General features: G+C 58.2%; 1 protein-coding gene across 1 annotated transcript in view; it reads right to left on the reverse strand.

Annotated features, from left to right (window-relative positions):
* Positions 1-634: 634 nt before the first annotated feature.
* Positions 635-21,091, reverse strand: part of SORCS2 (sortilin-related VPS10 domain containing receptor 2) — a 488,162-nt gene continuing 467,705 nt past the window's right edge. Inside the window, exons 19-27 of the mRNA XM_012656749.1 lie at positions 16,201-16,387; positions 14,747-14,880; positions 13,347-13,470; positions 11,909-12,021; positions 10,692-10,817; positions 7,475-7,574; positions 6,721-6,829; positions 3,347-3,450; positions 635-699 (exon numbers count right to left, since the gene is read on the reverse strand). Coding sequence (XP_012512203.1) covers positions 635-699; positions 3,347-3,450; positions 6,721-6,829; positions 7,475-7,574; positions 10,692-10,817; positions 11,909-12,021; positions 13,347-13,470; positions 14,747-14,880; positions 16,201-16,387 — 1,062 coding nt within the window. The remainder of the gene's footprint in view (positions 700-3,346; positions 3,451-6,720; positions 6,830-7,474; positions 7,575-10,691; positions 10,818-11,908; positions 12,022-13,346; positions 13,471-14,746; positions 14,881-16,200; positions 16,388-21,091) is intronic.

Below are 21,091 nucleotides of genomic sequence, written 5' to 3' on the forward strand. Positions count from 1 at the left end.
TACACGTCTGCAGTTTAACGGGAGGTGGGACAGCAGACCCTGGAGGGTGGTGACAAGAGGGCCTGGCTCAAGGCATCCAGGGCTTTGGAGGGGCATTGGCCGCCCGCAAAGGGATGGTGGAAGGACGAGGGAAGCAAAGTCCGGAAGGGCCCAGGGGCCCTGCAGGGACAGGTGCCTCAGTGCCAAGTGTCTGAGTGGGTGGCAGTTCTTGCAGCGGGGGCAGCAGCTGGGCTGCCTGCCCAGGCTCCAGGATGGACCGACCTCAGCCAGAAGTCAGGCCAGGCCTTGGGCCTGGTGACAGCACGTGGGGCAGCCAGGGCAGCCTGTGTGGGGTCCAGGGCAGAGCCTGCCTGAGGTGGGCCTGGTGTCCCCCAGGCAGGCCTGGTGTCCCCACCGTAAGCCTGGCACCCCAGAGGGGCAGAGTTTGGCTGCACTCCAGGGGGTCCTGTGGGCCCGGGTGGGCTTGGATTGATCAGAGGGAGGAGTGCCTGTCGCCTGGCGTGGGCACAGCTGAAGGAGGGGGCTTTTCCACAGGTTTCTGAGGGGATGTTGGTCCAGCTGCCGGCTTCGCTTGTGGCTATGTGTCCTCCATGGGGGGTGGAACGACGAAGAGTGGTGTGGGCAGGTCTGGCCATCAGCTCACCAGGTAGCTGTGCATCTCGCGGGAGTTGATGCTCAGGACCACGCCAGAGTGGTTGCCTAGGAAACAGGAGAGATGTGCCGTAAGCACACACCCTCAGCTGGGGTGCAGGGAAAAGGGCCGAGCGGGGACATGGTAGTGGCCTCAGCCAGTGCATCGAGCCCATGTGCAGGGGGCATCCCTGGGGCCCCTCAGCCCGTGCCAGGTGCAGGAGGGGTGACTGAGGAGTGGACTCCCCGGTGCTGTTGCTAGCGGTGGACCCTGAGGGAGGGTCTGTGAAGTGAGGTCCAGGCCAGTCCCCGCTGTGCCCACTGACCTGCACAGGGACCTCCGGCATGGACAGCAAGGGGGCACGGGAGGGACTGAGGCTTCGCCCCGTCCTGGTAGTGGGTGCTGTAGGGCGCGGCATGGCAAGGCCCGGGAGGCGAGAGCAGGAGAGAGGGGCACAGTGATGTCAGAGACAAGGGGCGAGTGGGGTCCTGGGGCCTTTCAGGGCTGAGCCTGGGCTTCACTGTCTCAAGCTCAAGGGTGACGGTGGCGCCCTGGGAAGGCCTGTCTGTGGGGTTGTGCGAGAAGACGCACCTACAGCATTTGGGCAATGCCTGTGCACACTGGGGCTTGATTAAAACAACCTAGTAGTGCCACGCCGCTGTTACTCTTTAGGGGCTCGAAAGCAGAGAGCTGTAAGAGGCCGGAGAGCCAGCCCGTCTTCCTGCGAGGACCCCCGTCCACTGGGGAAGGCCTGGGTCCTCGCAGGGTGTGCCGCCTCCTTCTCGTGGGGGCCAGCGGTGGGGGGTCCTGGGTGCAGGGCGCTCACCCCAGCCTGGGGACACTCAGGCTGTGAGCCGAAGACCTGGTCCACCCCGGCTCCACCCCTGGTCAGCTAAGCTGAGGACCTCAGCTTTCCCATCTGTAGAATGGACACAAAGCCAGTGTCTGCCCCATGGGGCCCAGACGGTGCTGAGCGGGGCCTGGCTCCCAGCAAGTGCTCCGCAAATGACAGCTGCGGTTCTTGCTGTGCCCCCAGGCTATAGACACATCCCGAGGTGAGGAACACACCTGGCCAGTGGATGTGGGGCGATCGGCCGCAGTGTGGACGCCAGGGGCCCCCAGCATGGCTGGGGAGGGCGGGAGGAGGAGTGACCAGCCAGTTCCATTCAGCTCCCCGACCACTCTCAGGGGAGAGCGAAGGTCATAGGTCTTGGGGTCGGGCCCACCTGGGGCTGGGCCCAAGGTCATCCACCGTCAGCCGTGTGGCCCTGGGTGAGCGGCTCACCTCTGTGTCCCTTTCAATACTTTAAAATGCGAGGACAGTGATTCCCACTCCTCACAGTGCTGGGGGTGTGTGGGTGCAGGACAGGAGTGACTTCTAAAGCCGGAGAACGATGACTGCGGCCGCCCATGGCAGGGCTCTGGCGGAGCCTCCTGAGCACCGGGCTCTGCTCGGCGGGAGCCAGTGTCCCCCCACAGCCAGTGCAGACGGGAGTCGCAGGGCAAAGGTCGGGGCTCTGGGGCCTGCCTAGATGGGAGCTCCAGCTCCCCACGGGCTGGACCTTAGCAAGGATGGTTCATCCCTGTGCCTCGATTTCCTCACCTCTGGAAAAGAGCCTGCCTCCCTGCTGCGGAGCTGAAACCGCCGTGGAAGGCACCCTCTCAGCCCAGCACCGGCTGTGCTGCCCGACGCAGGGGCTCTGCCAGTGAGTCTCAGACCCTCCCAGGACTCAGTTTCTCCACTTTTTCAGAGGAAGAGCGGCAGACCATCGTGCTGGATGGTCTCGTGCTCCGCATACGGTGTGGCATGGCCTTCCCCGCCAAGGGCGGAGTCTGTTCCCCTCCGCTTGAACGTGGGCAGACCCACAGAGCAAGAAGCAAGCGACAGGGCCTGACTCCGAGGCTAGGTTGTGAAGGGGAGGCAGCCCCCGTCTGGCGGCTGCTCTCTCCATTCAAGCTCAGAACTCAGCTGCCATGTTGCGAGGAAGCCCAAGCCACACGGAGGGGCCACGTACGGGTGTTCTGGTGACAGCCCCAGGTGCGGTGCTAGCTGACCACCTGCATTAATGGCCAGGCGTGAGTGAGGAAGCTCTGAGACCACTGCAAGCCCGCCATTGACTGCATCGTCGTGAGCCGCCCTGAGAGAACCGCCTGGCTGAGGCCAGTCGATCCCCAGAAACCGCGAGAGAAAACGGCCATAAATGATGGCGTTACACCACGGAGATGGGTGGTTTGTCGTGCGGCCATAGACAACGTGACTGTGCTCTCCCACTGTGCGTGGCTGGGGTGAATGTGATCGTGCCAACGAAAATGCTGTGCAAACTGTAAAGCGCTGTGCTGTATGTCCGTGTGTGAGATGCTCACTAAGTCCTCACTGCCATGAACAGCAGGGGTGGCTGTGGAAAAGGCTGCAGTAGCCTCGGGGAAGCCAGCCCTGTTTCCATGCTTTCCCTGCCTCGGTGGGCCGCACAGGGCTGTTTAGTCGTTGCCAGGCACACTGCCCTCAGCTACCACAAGGCCCCTGAAATAGTCCCTTCAGGCAGCCCTGGGGGATCCCGTCACCCACGTCTGATGGAGGGGATGCAACAAGTCTGCCTGGCTTGGTGTCCCAAGCCCCTGCTGGCCCCAGGCAGCCAGGTGGGTGGCCTGCGGGAGGGTGGGGGCGGGCATTACCTAGACTCTGCAAGTCGAGATGGTCATCTACAAACCCCTCACCCTGGATGGCGCTCTGGACGTCCTCGCCGTGGCCCATGGGGCTTGTCATTTCCTGTTCCTTCTCGTTGTGCATCTGGGCATACACGGTCCTGCCTGGGCGTTTCCTGTAGGATGGGGGGAGGGGCAGGGCACTCAGCTCAGGGCAGCCAGCCCAGCCTCCTGCTCTGGAACCTCGGTGGGGCCCCAACACCTTCCAGTATGGTGCCTGGTGCAAGTATGCTCCAGAGGCACCTACACCAACCCTGAGTCTGTCTCCTGCCCTGCACACAAAACCACCTCCTCCGGGAAGCCCTCCCTGGTGTGCTCTCTCAGCCCTAGATTTTCCTCTGCCCTGACAACTGGTGATCGCTGTCTGCTTGTCCATCTCCTCTCATAACTGGCCCCAGGGTGCGCTGCGGGGAGAGGGCCTCATACTTTCCTTTATCTCCCCACCGTCCGGCGACCTTGACTGCGTTGGTGCACATTCCCACACCACGTGCAAGGCTGGCCGCTCTGAGAGGCGCCAGCTGAGCCCTGTCTGGGCTTCCCAGGGTCACGCTGTTCTCGATTCTCTTCCCCTCCAGGCGCCAGGGGAAAGGGAGGTGGCAGGCACGGCCCCTCTGTCTCCCCTGAGACTGGGCACAGGACCCCAGTTAGTCCAATCAGAACCCAGAAAAGGGTGGTGGTCCCATTTCACAGATGAGGGGACGGAGGCTCAGTGGGAGAGGAGAACCTTCTCTGATGCGCTGACAACTGCCGGCTCTGGAGACAGTCTGATGGCAGGATGGGGAGGGGCAGGCCCTGTGACTAGCTCTGTGCACTGAGGGTGACTGAAGGTGGCCTGTGTCACCCTCATCCTGGAACACTTAAACACGGGATTTAAATGCCAGAAGTTGCCTGCCCTGTGTGTCCAGACTCCTGAGAGACACGGGGCAAGCCCCTGCCAGTCCCCAGGGGACATGTGGCTTGAGTAATGGACCCTTGGTGGTTGTGAGCTTCTGAGACATGGGGTTGTTTGTTACAAAGCCAGCCCAGCCTGTGCTGACCACCGCACTGCCACTGGGCCTGGGCTGCGAGGGCCTGAGGCCTCAGGATGCTAGAGCCAAAGGGGTGTTTCTCTGTGCTGCCCTGGGTGGGCCTGGAGTGGTGGGGACACGCTTACCCTATAACTGTGCTCCCCATTTCCACGGTGACACAGGCACAGACTGACTCAGTGAGAGGCCTGCGTGTGCTGGCGCTGGGCCGACCACTGGCGCCCTTGCCTGTCTCTGGACACCTTCAAGGCCCCTCAAGGCCCCCACCCTCCTCCTCCCACCCACCGGGCGTGAGTTGGGGCCAGGGCATTCAGGCTCTTTACGCAGGTGCAACAAACCCGGGGCATTTGTAGATGCCACAATCTGGCCCTCGGTGGCCTGAGGATGGGGAGAAAGGTCACTTACAGAGACCAGAGTCTGTCCCTGCCGTGGTCTCCCTCCCTGCTTCCGACCTTGCCTGGCCGAGCCTGCCTTCCCCTCCTGGGGCAGCGAGCCACCTCTGCAGCCGGCTGTCCCGCTGCCCCACATTTCCCAGGCAGGCGGGGACCAAGCCCAGATGACACTGATGCTCAAGGGGGAGAGATCCAGGGTGAGGACAGCGCCAGCATCGGCCTCCCACACGGCACTGCCTGGGAGAGGCGCCTCCCCGCCGTTCTCTCCCACAGCATAGGGGCGCCGGGCCCCCGCGCCTGCGAGGGCCTGCCTGAGTCCCGATAAACGCGTAGGGTGATGCAGAGAAGGCACAGGGGACGCCTGTGGGACCTGCAGTTTTGCTCCTCTCCCCTCTCCGCCCTCCCTCGTCTTCCCCTCCTCCTCTTCCTCCTCCTCATCATCTGCTCACCCTGGCCCTGCTCCTTCCGAGGCCCCTTTTACAGATGAGGAAACTGAGGCTCAGAGCCTCAGAGCTGGGCGCAGGGCAGAGGCGAGGCCCAGGTCTCTGGGACTGACTCTGTCCTCTCCCGCTGCCCTGTGGTTGAACAGGGTCCTTGGGAGCCAGTGTGGAGGGTGCTCGGTGCAGGCCCTGAAGGGGCAGAGATGGCTCGCTCTTGTCTCGTTAGCCTGTAGGAAAGTGCCCCAGCAGGCACCTGTCGGGCAGCCAGTGCCTCTGCGAGCTCGGAAACCAGGAAAGGCCACAGCCTGGACCCTGCTTCATCTCTGCCCTGCAAACTCCTACTCATCCTTCAGGATCCCCACCAGAAATTGCCTCCTCAGGGAAGCCCTCCGGGTGCTCCAGAGCAGCTCAGGCCGCCAAGTAACCAGGCAGGTAACAAGCTGCTGAACACGCTTCCAGTCCCCCTGTGTCTCCAGCACCTGGGCCAGTCCCTGGCACCAGGGGGCGGGGGGTGTTGTGCACACATAACCACTGCTTATAAGACAAGAGGTGCACAAAGGACAGAGGCAGCGGGGGTGAGAGGTCCAGGGCCAGGGAAAGGGCGGGGCTGGGGGCAGGGCCCTCGGCTCCAAACGAGCACTAGGAAAGCGTGAACCATCTCCTTTTGTGGTCCTCAAGGGTGACCCTGACCAGGAGATGGAGGCCCCTGGAGCTGACCCAGCCGTGGGGGTCACGTCTGGAGGCCGCATTTGCAGGGAAGGAGTCTGGTGATGCTGCCTGGTCACTGTTACTCATTCCTAGCTCCAGAGCCTGGGTGAGCTCAGACTGACCGGCCCATGCCACATGGCCGTGACTCCTCCCCATGGGGCGGCTGCTCAGCCCATTTAGAGATAAGGACCAGGCTTGGAGGGAGGAGGGGTGCCGAAGCCCGTCAATAAATGCCCCCCGTCCTGCTGCCCACCAGTCTTGGCATGAGCCCCCGTCTGCTCCCACCCGGGGTGTCCCCAAGCAGCTCTGTCTGGACACCCTGGAGCCTCTCCCGGTGGAGGACCTGGTACAAAATGCCACACGCAGGGAATGGCTGGACTGGAGCCGAGGAAGCACAGATGGGGCCAGGCCTGTGTCAGCTATGTGACCTTGGGCAAGTTACTTAACCTCTCTGAGCCTTGGTTTCCTCATCTGTGAAATGGACCATGTCCCTCCCGTGAGGGTGAGGATGGGTTGAGCTGCACGAGCTGATGGCTGAGATGCCCAGGCAGAGTGGAAGGCATGGGTGCTGGCTGGGTGGTAGGTCGCTGCTGTCACTTCCAGGGACCCGCAAGAGGTACAGAACCAGGGAGGGGCTGGGTGGCCAAGCACCTTCCCTGCCGCAGCCCATCAGAGGTCAAACTCACACCACCTCCTTCCCAGCTCTGGGGGGAAGCCATTGCCTGGGGGGCCCTTCCAGAGTTGCCCGTGAGAGTGAGCCGGGCCTGGCCCGCGTGCAGCCCCCGCCAGAGCCCGCTGGGTGAGGGCAGCGGGGGCCTTGCCTTTTGAACTTGTAGAGGATGAACGCGCCCACCGCGAACAGCCCGATGACAAACAGCACCGCCACGGCCCAGTAGCCGCCGCCGCCGCCTCCCGCCAGCCGCTGGGATTCTGCAAGCGAAGCAGCTGTTAGCGACGGCTGTGGGCCCCGGCCAGCCTGGCCCGTGGACGCAGGATGTTTCGCACCGGCGGGGGATGGGGGGCTCTCCAGTGCTGCTGAGACGGGATGGCGGGACACAAAGGACCAAGGGGCTTGTGCTCTGCGGCCTTGGAGGATCCCCTGCCCCTCGGCCCGACTCCTATGTGCTAGTCCTTCCTCTGCGGCGTGGCCAACGCCCTTTCTACTTCTGCGCAGGCGTGGCACGCACCTGCCACGTCTCCTAATGAGCACGGTGTCTTCACAGAGGAGAAAAAAGCTCTTCAGCTTATGGGGCAGCAAAGTGTCCTGCCCCAAAGGGGAAGGACACACAAGTGACTGAGAGGACAGTTCCACGGAGGGGTCGGGGGCAGAGGTCATCTGAGACGCTGAGCATCGGTATCAAGTCAGATAAGAGCTCCGTGTGCATCTGCGAGAGGAGAGCGCAGCCCTGGGTCTGACCTGGCTGGGGACCAGTGGCTTTCCTTGGAGGCGCGTGCCCACCAGGAGCAGCATGCAGGCAGTGCCCGAAGCCCTACAGTGATGCACCTTGTCCCGGGGGCCAGGACGCACACCCTCCCATCCTACAGGGGGACGCAGGCCAGGCCGAGGGCTCTCACCTGTGTCTGTGTCCCTTGGGGCCACCAGGACCCGGACCCCACCTTGCAGGAGGAAGCTGATCTTCTGTGACTTCAGCACCTGCTGGATGGCCACGAGTCTCTGAAAGCACAGAGTAGGGAGTGGGGATGGGTACCCAGGGAGAGCTGGGCAGACAGGCTGGAGCCATGGGTCTGGGGGGACACTCAGCCTCCCTGAGCCTCAGTGTCCTTATCTGTAAAATGGGAATAATGGCCCATCAGCCAACTTTCACCAAGAACCACTGATGGGACACAAAGCTGACCCAGATGTGGTCCTGTCCTCAAAGAGCTCACATTTTAGCAGGGAACAGGTGTAAGAGAGACAGGCCCTGGAGTGTGTAAATCTGGGGACATGCAAGGCTGCTACAGGAGGCCCCCCCAGCAGTGGGCAGGGAAGGCTTCCAGGGTGTGGAAGACCGAGAAGAGGACATGAGGGGGCAGATGAATCAGACTCCGCCCCAAGGAGGGATATCCCGGGAGGTGCTGCTGGATTGTGGGGTGGTGGATGCAGGTGGGGGGTGTCCGTGGCTGGAAGGGTGGTGGCTGGACAGCAGCCAGCCTCGTGGACCACGGGCACCCTCCTCCAGGGTCGGTGTGACCTGACAAACACAGGAGGTGCCTGGTGCACAGTAGGGCTCTCTCCTGTCCCTCTCATCCCTTCGTGTGTCCCCAAGCACTAGTCACCATGCAGGGGCTGGGCTGGCTTGGACACTTGGCTCTTGCCACACTTGTCATCTCTGTCCTTTCGCTAACAGGTGCGAGGGGACATCTCATTGTGGTTCTAATCTTCAGAGGAAGATCAGCCACATTTAGCATTTTCACATACCAGTTGGCCATTTGTGTGTCTTCTTTTGAGAAATGTCTATCCAGGTCCTTTGCCTACTTTTTAATCGGGTTAGTTGTTTTCTTGCTATGGAGTCGTTTGAGTTCCTTATGTATTTTGGATATTAGCCCCTGCTGGGTGTGTGGGTTTTAAATATTTTCTCCCACCCCAGGCTGTCTCTTCATGCTGATCCTTGCTGCCGGGGCTGCGCAGGCTCTGAGTTGGACGTAATCCCATTCGTTTATTTTTACTCGTGTTGCCTGTGCTTTTGGGGTTGTGTCCAAAACATCATTGCCCAGGCCAGTGTCGTAAAGTTTTCCCCTGTTTTCTTCCAGTAGTTTTACAGTTTCAGGTCTTATGTTTCAGCCTTTATTTCACTGGAGTCGATTTTCGCATGTGAAGTGAGATAAGGGTGTACTGCTACTCTTCTGCCTTGGAATATTCAGTCTCCCGGCACCGTTCACTGAGGAGATTCTCTTTTCCCCACTGCGTGTTCCTCACACCTTTGTCTAAACTCTGACTGTAAGTGTGTAGCGTTACTGTCGGGCTCTCTGTTCTGTTCCCTTGGTCTATGTGTCTCTTTTTACACCAGTCCCATGCTGTTCTGGTTACTATAGCTTTGTAGTATATTTTGAAATCAGGTGTGTGAGGCCTCCAGCTTTTTTCTTTTTGCTCAAGATTGCTTTGTCTATTCCAGGTCTTTTGTGGTTCCACACAAATTTTAGGATGTTTTCATGAAAAATATCATTGGAATTTTGATAGGGATTGCATTGAGTCTGTAGATCACTTTGGGCAGCACAGACATCTCAATAATACGAATTCTTCCAATGCATGAACATAGGATATCTTTCCATTTATTTGTGTCTTCTTCAAACGTTTTCATTTGTGTTTTATAGTTTTCAGTGTACGGGTCTCTCACCTCCTTGGTTAAATTTTATTTTATTTTATTTTTATTTTTTGGATGCTACTGTGAATGTGCTTGCTTTCTTGATTTCTTTGGAGGACGGGCTGTTGTCAGTGTGTACAGATGGTACTGATTTTATGTCTCTGGTTCTTCCTGACGGTGGCCCTCACCCAGCCTCATTTCTTTTGTCTGTGAAATGGGCCTCTGAGCCCCACGGGGTTTTGGGGTGTGTGCCGCCCCACCTCGGGGCTGCCACTCTTTCCTGATCACCTGAGAGAGCATCGGTCTCCACGAATAGTCCAGAGGCTACATGAGCTTCTAGTTTATGTTTTAGGAATTGATATAAAATTTATTCTTTTAAAGTGTATAACTCAATGCTTTCTAATATGTTCCCAAAATGTGCAACTGTTACCATATCTAATTCCTAGACATTTTCATCACTTCCGAAAGAGGCCCCTACCCGTTAGCAGGCACCCCCGCTCCCCTCCCCCGGCCCCGGCACCTCTCCTCTGTCTCTCTGTAGAGTGGCCTGTTCTGGACATTTCTGGATCAGATATTAATAATATATAGTTTTCTGTGACTGGCTTTTTTCACTTAACACAAGGTTTCCAAGGTCATCGCGCCATAGCAGGCGTCGGCACTTCGCTGCTTCTGTGGGCAAAGACTGTCGCGTCGTAGGGACAGACCGCGTTTCGTTTCTCCGTCGTAGGCTGAACGTCGGGCTGTTTCCACTTTTTGGCTCCAACGAATGACTACCGGGAACACCGTTCACATGTCGTGGTATGGACGGATGTTTTCGTGTCTCTCGGGTGGGCACCTAGGAGTGGGACTGCAGGTCACTTGTAACTCCAGGGGTCACTTACCGAGGAACTGCCACACTGTCCTTTGTGGCGGCCACACCACTCCTGCCTGCAGCGTGAGGTGCTGACTTCTCTGCTTCCTCGCCGGCACTTGGGACTGTCTGCTTTTTAATTCTAGCCACCCTAGTGGGCACGACGGGATTATGCTCCATCTTTGAGTCCTCTTCCCACACCTGTCACCCAGCAGGTCTGCCACCCCTCCACGAGGGCTATCTGGAAGTTGTCCCATGCAATACGACGTCTGCTCACTGCACGGGGGCTGAGCTCTGCTCTGTCCTGAGACCTGTGCCCAGGTGTCCTCCTGCACGGTGCTCACCCTCGCTTCCCAGCACCCCTTGCAGGCAGGCTGGGGCCATGTGACCAGCTCTGGCCAATGACATGGGAGAGGGCATGGGCGCATCTGCTGGGCCCCCTGCCCCTCACTCCCTGTGTGACAGTGACTTTGGAGGCTGGTGGCTTCCAGGGCATGACCACAAGGTGGAGGGGCCAGTGCCCTGAGTCGGATCACGATGTGGTGAGAATAAGCCTTCATGTGATGAGCCCTGTAGAGGTCCCTGTTGGGATGACACCAAGCCCTCGCCTGTGCGGGGAGGACATGGCCACAGGACATACCTTGTCACTTGTGAGGCTCCTCTTCCTGGTGGGCCTGGGAGGGGGAAGGAGCACATACAGGTCAGCTAAGGTGGGCAGCCCTGGCTTCACCACGGTCACCAGCAGCTCTTCGGGGACGCCGGTCTCCTGTGGGGACAGGCAAGCCACTTTGATCCGCCTGTCTTCCTTGTCTCCTGTCACATGCCGGGCCCCCAACGAGCACCTTCCTCCCCTCTTGGCCTGTCTGAGTCCTGGTCATCTGTCCTGCAAGCCCTTCCCGACCCCTGCATGCCATGGGATGGCTCCTGCGCCACCTCCTGCACCCAGGCTCCTGCCTGGGTTTGGGCCTTTGCCGCCCACACCAGCCTCCCCGTGGCCAGGCCTGCCCTGTGCCACAGTCCTTACACAGGCCTGCCCTGTGCCAGTAAGAGCAAGGCCCTCCCTCGCTAACGTCCTCCCGGACACTGGGGCGAGTCAAGGCTCCTCGCCACAGCACTCTGGGCCCACCGCCTGGTCCCCAACTCCAGCTGCCTCCCACTGTCTCTCCCCACCATCCCAGGCCCGGCCACGGCCACATGCCCACGTGCAGCTCCCTCACCCATAAGGCACTGCTCATGTGGGGCCCTCTGCCTCCTGGAAGTCCCACTCTACGCACTTTCATCCTGCAAACTCCTATTCACCCTTAGTGCCCAGGACAGTTTTACCAGCATTGTTCACAGGATGAGGGAAAGCATGGCCAGAGTGGCCCTCAGCCTGCGACGGCCATAGAGGGCCCTAGGGACTGGTCTTTCTCTCACTGGGGAGCCAAAGCCCTCGGGTGTCCTACTGTCCGCCTGATGTCTGCCTCTGTCAGCTCCCTGAGGGGTGTGGTCACATCTGATCTCTCTGTCTCCAGTGTCCGGCCCAGAAACAAAATTCAGTGAACAAATGATAATCACTTTAAAGAGACTCTGGGGCCATTGGAGGACGGCGACCGGGTCTTCTGCAAACAGCTAGTGCTCACTAGAGGTGCACGGAGGATGCATCTTGTCCCTCCCCCATGAGGTGGTGCTCCAGCTGTCAGTCCCCCCGTAGGTGGAGCCCCACCTGGCTTCCAGGCTCCTCTCCCCCCAGCCTGCCTAAGGCCAGAGCACCGTGCCCCGGGCAGCACCACCCGCCCACCCTGCCCTGGGCGCCCGGGGCCCTCGAGTTTCTCTGGGAGCCAGAGGCACCCTTGGGGCTGGGGAGGCTCCAGGCACCTTGGAGAGCAGCCGGGTGACCACCAGACCCACGTCTTCCCTCCACTCGGGCGTGTTGGGGTTGTTGGCATCCAGGTCCTTGGAAAACTGCAGGGGCACAATCTGAAATTGATCTGGAGAGAGGAGGGATGGGAGAGCTGATGCATCCTGGCCAGCCTGGCTCTGGTCCCTCCAGGGAGGGTGGCCACGTGTCCTGGGTGGTCCCTGGTTCGGCTCCCTGGCCCGCCAGCCCCAAAATCTCCTCAGGCAGGTCAGGCACCTCCTGATTTTGTATTTGGTGAACAATCTCCCTCCCGGGGTGTCAGCAGCTGTGGGCTGTGCTGGGCAGGGTCCATGTCACTGGCTGCCCTCTCCCAATAGCAGTGACGCTGACAGTGACGACAGCGGAGACGGCCACACTGACCTGGGAGGAAGGCCCGGCGTGTGCCGAGCCTGCTGTGGGACCTGCCCCCTTGACTATAGGGATGGACACACCCCACGAGAGCAGCCTCTTGTCCCTCAGGGACGTCAGCTGGGCTGCCCCCCCACCAGCCTGAGTCCCTGGAGGGCCGCAGTCCCATCTGCTCCTTCTCCCATGTGTCCCGCGCTCCGGGGCTCGCACCCAATTCTAGAGTCCCCAAAAGCCTCAGAGCTAAGTCGTAACCTCTCCTTTACTTCCCGAGCCTCGGTTTTCTCCCCTGTAAAGTGGGAAGAGGCTTTGCAGGGCTGAGAGCTCGAGGGACAAGATCTCTGTGAACTGCCAGTCCTGCATCATACAGCGCGGGCGAGGATGGCTGCCGCAAAGCTCGTGGCCCAGTGGGGAGGCACCGTCACGGCGGCCTCGGCCAAGGCGCGAAGGGTCCGCGGGGGCAGCCTGGCCTTCTACACGCTGTTCTGCTAAATATTTAACTGATGGCTGCTGCCCATAGCAGGGGCTACTCTTACAGCAAGGTGAGGTTTCTATTGGTGCAGTGGGGCACGGGGGCAACAGCTTGCTGGTGGGTGTCCTCTAGGCTTGGGACCGATTTCCTGTTGTAAACGTCTCCTGTGAGGAGCCCCGGAGCACAGGCAGACCCGGGCCCAGACTCAGAGCAGGGGCTCGGCAGGTGTGCGGAAGGGAGTCCTTTCCCTTCCAGCTACGCCACGAGCCACTCCTGGAGGCGCCAGGGCCGGGGCGCAACCCCGGCTCCTGCTGCTGGGCAGCCTTGCCAAGTCACTCAGCAACATCCTCACTTGTGTCATCCCATGAGTGCCACAGGACACGGGAGTTGTTAGTATTGATTTTACTGATGGGGAAACTGAGGCCAGAGAGGCTGGGAGCCTTTGCCCAGGCCATAAAGCCAGCGTAGAGCTGTGCACACTTACCCAGCCCCTCCTCCCCAGCCCTGGGCCACCCTGGGGAGGCCAGAACATCCCTGGCTAATGCACGCATGTGGCCTGACCCTGGGGAAGGACTCACCCAGCACGCGGATGACCCTGGAGTCCTGCAGCACCGAGTTCCCACAGGCGGCCTGCACCGTCACACGCACGTCACCCGTGTCTGGAAACTGCGTCTTCACAGAGTTATCCAGGGACAAGAGGGGCTGCAGGGCACAGGCGGGGTCAGGGTCTGGCCTGGAGGCGCAGTGGGTGACAGGGATGCGGGCCCGAGGTCTGCTGCCCAGCCACACTGCAAACACTGCCCTCCCCTTGCTCTCACCAGCAAATGGCCCATCAAGGGCGCCCTGCAGAGGCAGCACCTGGGCAGGGCTGCTGCCAAGGGCACCTCGGTTCTAAGCCAACACAGCATGGACACGAGTCCCCTGGTGCCCCCTCTTTCCACAGGGCATCCCCAAGCCTCTCCTATGTGGGCATTTTTGGAGCCTTAACATGGCCCCTAGGCTGGGCCTCACTCCCCTGGCCCTGGGTCATCTTCCCACCGCACTGCAGATGAGCTGGGCACCTTCATCTCTGTCACCCAGCACAAGCTCTGCAGCCCAGCCGCCGGGGTGGTGCACGCTCAGCATGGATGGGCGGCAATGTTATCCTGAGATAGCAAAGGCCATCCCGCCCCCATAGCTGCGGAGATGGAGGCTCTGCAAGGTGAAATGATGTGCACGGAGCTGAAGTTGGACGTGGCTGAGCTGAGACCCGAACCCAGAGCCCGCCTCCTTCCTGGACCCTCCCCAGCCCCAAGGAAACAAAATCCAGAGCCTACAGCCCCTCTCCGTGTCTGGGCCCTCAGCTGCTATGGGGGCTTTCTGCTGGGGTGTAGGCTGCTGTTTGCTGAATGAGTAAAGGGTGCCCCTCTTTGGTCTTGAGGCCCCAGCCTGAGGACAGACAGCCTCACCCTCCCCTAGGCATTCTGCTGGCTTGGGCTCTCTCCTGCTCCAGAACTGTCCTTGGCTCTCCACTGCTTTCAGGGTACAACTCAGGCCTCTGAGTGAGGCTTCTGAGATCTGGTCCAGCCCTAGTGAGCTCCTCTTCCATGAAACCTTCCCTGTACCCACCTCCCGCCAGAAATGACCTCCCCTTCCCAGAGCTCTCACACACCCCACCTTCCCACTCCCACGACACTTGTCACACCCTAACTCTGGCCAACCACTTTGTTCCCATCTCTCTGCCAGGAAAAGGCAGTGACTGGTCTGATTCATCCTGTGTCCCCTGAGCAGACGGACCCCAAGAAGATGCCCAGGGTTGGGTGTTGAGTGAAGGACGGACAGTGTGTGCCCCTCTCAACTGCCCCAGAAGAGCCCCAGGATGGGAAGTGCATCGTACACTGTGTCCTTCTGCTGAATGCCTAGGGCTATGCCCCGCCCCCACTCTGCACCCAAGCGGAGCCTGTGGGAAGGAGGCCTCAAGGGGGACGGGCCAGCGCACCTGCAGGCTGTGGCCGATCCACCAGTAAAAGACGGTGAGGTTGGGGTTCAGGGGCAGCAGCACAGCTGTGAGGTTCACCTCCTGGTTGATGCCGATGACAGGAACCACCTCCAGGTAGAGGGCCTGGAGGGGGGCTGTGGAGTCCCCCAAAAGGCCAAGGTTAGAAGGTATCAGAGCACAGGGCATTTCAGAGACTGTTTTTTGGTCACTGTCACCATCAACATCATTGTTATTACCACCACCACCACCATCACCACCATCACCATCATCATCACCATCGCCACCACCTCCACATCACCATCATCACCATCATTACCACTACCACCATCATCACCATCACCATCATCGCTATCACCATCACCACGACCACCACCATCACCATCACCACCATCATCACCATCACAATGATCACCACCACCATCACCACCATCACCATCATCACTATCATCTCTATTAATATGATCATCACCATCATCACTATCACCATCACCACCACCATCACCATCATCCACCACCACCACCACCATCACCACCACCACCACCACCACCATCACCACCACCACCATCATCACCATCACCACCACCACCACCACCACCACCATCACCACCACCACCATCACCACCACCACCATCACCACCACCACCACCATCACGGCCACCACCACAATCACCATCACCATCACCACCACCACCATCACCACCATCACCACCACCACCACCACCACCACCATCACCACTATTAACATGACCACCACCATGATCACCATCACCATCACCACCACCACCACCACCACCACCATCACCACCATCACTATTAACAACCATCACCATCATCACTATTAACATGACCATCACCATGATCACTATCACCACCACCACCACCACCATCATCACCACCACCACCATCACCACCACCACCATCACCACCACCACCACCACCACCACCACCACCATCACCATCACCACCACCACCATCACCACCATCACGGCCACCACCACAATCACCATCACAATGATCACCACCTCTGCCATCACCACCATCACCACCATCACCACCACCACCACCACCATCACCACCACAACCACCATCATAATCATCACCCTTATCACCATTGTTGTCACCACCACCATCATTATCACCATTATCATTATCAATATCACCATCGATATCACCATCGCAGTCGTCACCATCACCATCACCATCATCACCATCATCACCAGCACCATCATCACCATTGTTGTCACTGACACCATCGTCATCACCACCACCCCACCATTGTATAGGTCATCAGTGGTGCGAGTTGAGCCCAGCCTGCCTGCCTCCCTGCCCTTGGGCTCACCATCCTAAGTATGGGGCCTACAGCAGCCCTGAAGAACCCCCTGTGCTTCCCCAGGAGCTAGGTTCTCTCTGTCACAGGGAGCAACTTCCAGAGGGACCTGGGGGGTGGACTTACAGTTGACCTGCACAAAGAGCACCGCCTCGTCATGCCCCGCCATGTTCTCTGCCCTGACAGACACGCGGTAAACACCAGGGCTCTCATAGCGGTGCCGGATGGGCTCCCCAGTCAGCGTGAGGTTCACGTACATGGCCTTGAAGCCATCCCCAAGGTCTACCTGGTACTTGGTGGTCAGGACATCACCCTGCAAGGAAACACCATGTGGCCATTCAGGAGTGGCCCTCAAGCTCAGGGGCTGGCAGTGGCTCATTCCCTCATGCACTAATCTGCTCCCTCCTTTCCTTGAAATGGGTGGGCTTTGGGGACCCACAGGGGACCAAACCTGGTTCTGCCTCTGAGATTCCAGCCCAGAGTACGGGGCTGACACAGGCAGCCCAAGAGCATTCGATGGGGGGACCAGGGCCAGGTTACATCTCAGAACAATTGCCCAGAGGTAGAGAGGGATGGCCGAGGGCCCAAGGCTGACGTCAGGCAGCAGTTTCAGGGTGGGCGAGGGCCCCGAGAGATGCGCTGAGGCCTGCATCAGGCATGGGGCCAGGGTGTGAGAAGGGGCTCCCACAGCCAGAGGGTCTCAGCATTGCCACGAGGAAGACGCCCACGTCTGGAGACTCTTAAATGGTCTCCCAGGAAACAGAGGAAACATGGTTTTCCCTTCTATGACGCTGCAGTTCCTGCTTTTCTCTTTTATCTCATGTCCTGCGGTGCCAGAACGATGCTCACACGCGGCGGGGTCTGTGCAGAGGGCATATCCCACCAATGGCCGCCCCCGCAGCATGTGGTCACCCGCACACGCTGCCGTATTACCTCGCACACTTCCCGGCCACGGGCGTTATCCCCCAATAGCCACATTTTCCTCGGAGTGGGGAAGTTGAGCGAAGGAAGCGATAAGGTTTTCAACTTCACGGCAAGACAGAGTTCCTACATCAGCTATCATCTCCTCCCTCCCTTCTGCCCACTGTCGCTTTCTGCTAAGTACCCCCATCAGGAATAGCCAGAAAACCGTCTCCTCATGAGCAAGAACGAAACAGGACAATGACTAACCGTTTAGCAATCTTCTTAGTTTACACCCGCCAAACTGCAAAAATTGGTAACTACTTTTACATAAACTACGTTCATTTAACTTTCGTCACAGATTATGGCATAACTGCCTGACTAGTGTCTCCCCAAATCCATGCCCACCGGGAACCCCAGAATGTGACCTCGTTTGGAAACAGGTCTTTGTGGATGTACTTGGTTAGCATGAGGTCGTCCCGAGTAGGGCGCACCCTGGATCCCATGACCGGCGTCCCGGTGGCAGAGAGGAGAGGGAGGTTTGAGACGCACGGAGGAGGCCGTGTGGACCCGGAGAAAGAGCCTGGAGTGAAGCTGCCCCAAACCAAGGAACGCCTGGGGCCGCCAGGAGCGATAGGAGGTAAGAACGGAGTCTCCGTCTTAGCCTTGTGCCGTTTCGAGCCGCCCAGTCTGCGGGCACTTGCTGGGCATCCCCAGAACCCGACATGCATGTGCTGCGCTATCCCTGCTCTGCAGGTTGGAAGACTGAGGCTGAGGCTCTCAGAAGCCCAGGATGGGAGGCTGCTCCCCGCCCATCGCCCTGTCTGTTTAGGGGCAGCCTCACTGGGGGAACGCGGAGAGGGGCTCAAGCGCCACTGCTCCCATGGCGGGAGGGTTTCCTGCGCTGCACCCCCGGGGGCACGTTTGGCCTGGAGTTGGGAGCTGTGGTCTGGCCACCTGGAGTGAGGGCTCTATACACATTTACTCCTTAAATATTTCACTTGGTTAAAGCAACTTGTCATTTTTTTCCTAATACAAAACTAGTACATTCTCAACATAGAAAAGACAGAACATACAAAGATCAAAGCAAAGAAAATAAAAAGAAAAAACAAAATCTCACCATAATGCCCACCATGAATACCTTGGTATATTTCATTCAGATCTATTCATATTACCGAGGGCTTTTGAAGGAAAGTAAATGTTTCCTTCTGAGATAATGATAGATTCACATGCAGTTGTCAGGAACACAGGCAGAGCCTGTACCCTTCACCCAGGTCCCCCCACAGCCAACATCTCACGAAGCTGTAACATTACAGCTAGGACGTCCTCACTGACACAATCAAGGCGCGGAACAATGTGAGCAGTGCCGGGATCCCTCCGCCGTCCTCACAAACACACCACCTCCCCTCATCCGCCCCTGACTCCATGGCAACCACCAATGCCTCCTCCATGTCTGCAGTGTCGCCCTGTCAAGGATGCTACATACACGGACTCCACACGCAACAGTGTGGAGTATGCAGTCATCCTAGTGGCTTTTTCACTCAGCATAATGCACTTGACGTGTATCCAGCTTATCGCAAGGTTCTGGCCTTTACAAATAAAGCTGCTGTGAATATTCACAAACGGGGTTTTACGTGAGCGTCGGTCTTCATTTCTCTGGGACACATGCCCACGAGTGCAAGTGCTGGGTCATGCTGTAGTTCCATGCTTAGTTTTCAAAAGAACTGCCAAAATCTTTTCCGGAATGGCTGCACCATTTTCCATTCCCACCTGTAATGCGTGAGGGATCCAGATTCCCCGCATCCTCACTAGCATTTAGTGTTGTCACTATTTTGTATTTTAGCCTTCCTGGCCGGTGTGCGGTGATGTTTACCTGTGGTTCTAACGTGCATTTCCCTGATGGCTAACGATGCCCAACATCTACCACGTGCTTTCGGCCATCTGTACATCCGTGCAGGAGTGAAGGATGTGCCATCCCCACATGCGCTGGATTGGCGTATTATTTCGGGTCAAAAACCCTGGAGAAATCGTAGTTTCAGAAAGGGAGAGCCGGCCTGCCTTCCTGCATGCAGCACACGATAGGTTCTGTGGCGAGGGGTGCCCTCCCCTACCAGGGGGAGGAAACAGCCCTGGTCACCCGAGCCGGGCACCCAGGGGCTGCAAGGGGCCTGAATGGACACACTTAGTGGAGAACCCCTTATCTTCCACCTGCTGCACACCCCCGTACTTCTCCTAGTGACTCCCCTAGAAAATGTTACTGCCCCTAGCCAGATTTTTTTTGTCCATCATTTATTTTCAAATGTGTTGTTCTTTCTCTAAAAAGTATAGAAGCATCTTGCTTTGGTGACGTCGGACTTCACTGTCTTGTGAAGGTCCCGTGCACGTGTAACACTAACATGACGTGTCTGCCTCTCCCTGTTCCTCTGCTGGCGTCAGTGTGGTTTCTAGGCCCCCCCAGTGGAGGGGTCTCGGGTGAACCGTCTCTCGGGTCTTTTGCCCGTTTTCCAGTTGGATGGTTTGTTCTCTTACTGTTGAGCTCTGAGAGTCCTTAGATGTTCTGGATACGAGCCCTTGCTGGACGTGTGGTCTGCAGATACTTCCCCACCCTCAGCATGTCTATTCTCCTTAACGAGGGCGTCTCACAGAGCAAAAGTGTCTAATTTTGATGAAGCCCCATTTGCCAAACTTTCCTTTTACGGATTGTGCTTTTAGTGTCAAATCTAAGGACCCTTTTCTTGTCCTAGATCCTGAATATTTTCTCCTATGGTTTTTCCAAGAGTTTTATGACTTTCACACGTTACATTTCAGTCTGTGATTCGTTTTTAGTTGATTTTTATCAGGTGCGAGGTTCAGGTCGGTTCATTTTTGTTGTATAAAGAGGCCATTCTTCCGTCAGTGAGCTGTTTTTATGCCTATATAAAAAATCAGATGGGTGTATTTGCGTAGGTCTATTTCTGGATTCCTTGTCAGATCTGATTTTTAATTCGTAGATATTTACAAAACTTGGATTCTCCTAAATCCGGTGCTATTTCCAAGCCTAGCTTGGCCTGTGCGTGTGTGTGTGAGTGCACAAATGTGTCTGTACGAGTGTGAATATGAACGTGTGTGAACACACAAGTGTATAAGCATGCGTGTGCCTGTGTGCATGTGTGTGTGTGTGTGTGTGTGAGTTGCATCAGTGAGTGTGTGCGCCCCCCCAACCCCACCTTCCCACACCCCTTCCCCAAGGAAACTAGCTTCTTCGAGGGGTGCCCCGGGAACCCTCTCTGCAGAGAGCTGCTTCTCTGCCAAGAGCATCTCTGGTCACTCCCCTGACCTCTGCAAACTCAGTCGCAGGCCCGCAGAGCAGCCCCAGCCATGGTCCCAGCCACTGGCGGGGGTGGGGGGACACTGGCCCCTCTGGCTCCATTAGGAGAACCTGGGACGTGACCGACTTGCTCGGATGCCGGGCTCTAGGGGGCAGCAGATGGCCGTTTTTCCTGGAGGTCTGTAGGAGCCTCAGAGGGGTCAACTCTGAGCGTCCGTGTGACCCCAGGCCGGGTAGGGGGCTCTGTCCTCCTGGCACCCCGAGATGCTGCTGTGAACAGAGGGGCCCCACTCCCACCCCAGGCGGCCCCCTTGGCTGAAATTGAATCTCAGGACAGTCTCAATGAGCGTGGGCACCTGGGACAGGTGGGACCTGGGATGGCTGGGGAATTGGAGCCTGCACCAGCAAACGGCTCAGGTCTGGGGGCCCCAGACTCGGTCTCTGTCCACTCGGAGTCCCGAGGCCTGGGATTCATTCCTGTGTGGCCTTAGGAGAGCGACTGCACCTGTCCCAGCCTCGGTTTCCCCACCCCAGCTCCAAACCAGGCCGACAAGAGCGCACTGTGTGAGGTTGTGCCAGGAGTGCAGGGAGTAGTGCCCGATGCAGGGGCACCCGGCAGGCACAGCTCTGTGTCCTCTTCTGCCTCAGTTTCCCTGTTTGCACTAGACCAGGCTCCCTATGGTCTTATTCCAAAGATCTTTGTCATCCTCATCCCACACCACCTTGGCACAGTATTTTTAAAAGTTTTTATTTTTTATTATTTATCTTGTTTTGAACTAGATAGTTGCTTGAAATATTGTAATGCCTTTT

This window comes from Propithecus coquereli, unplaced genomic scaffold (assembly GCF_000956105.1).
Source record: "Propithecus coquereli isolate 6110/MARCELLA unplaced genomic scaffold, Pcoq_1.0 Scaffold518, whole genome shotgun sequence".
NCBI classification, from domain to species: domain Eukaryota; kingdom Metazoa; phylum Chordata; class Mammalia; order Primates; family Indriidae; genus Propithecus; species Propithecus coquereli.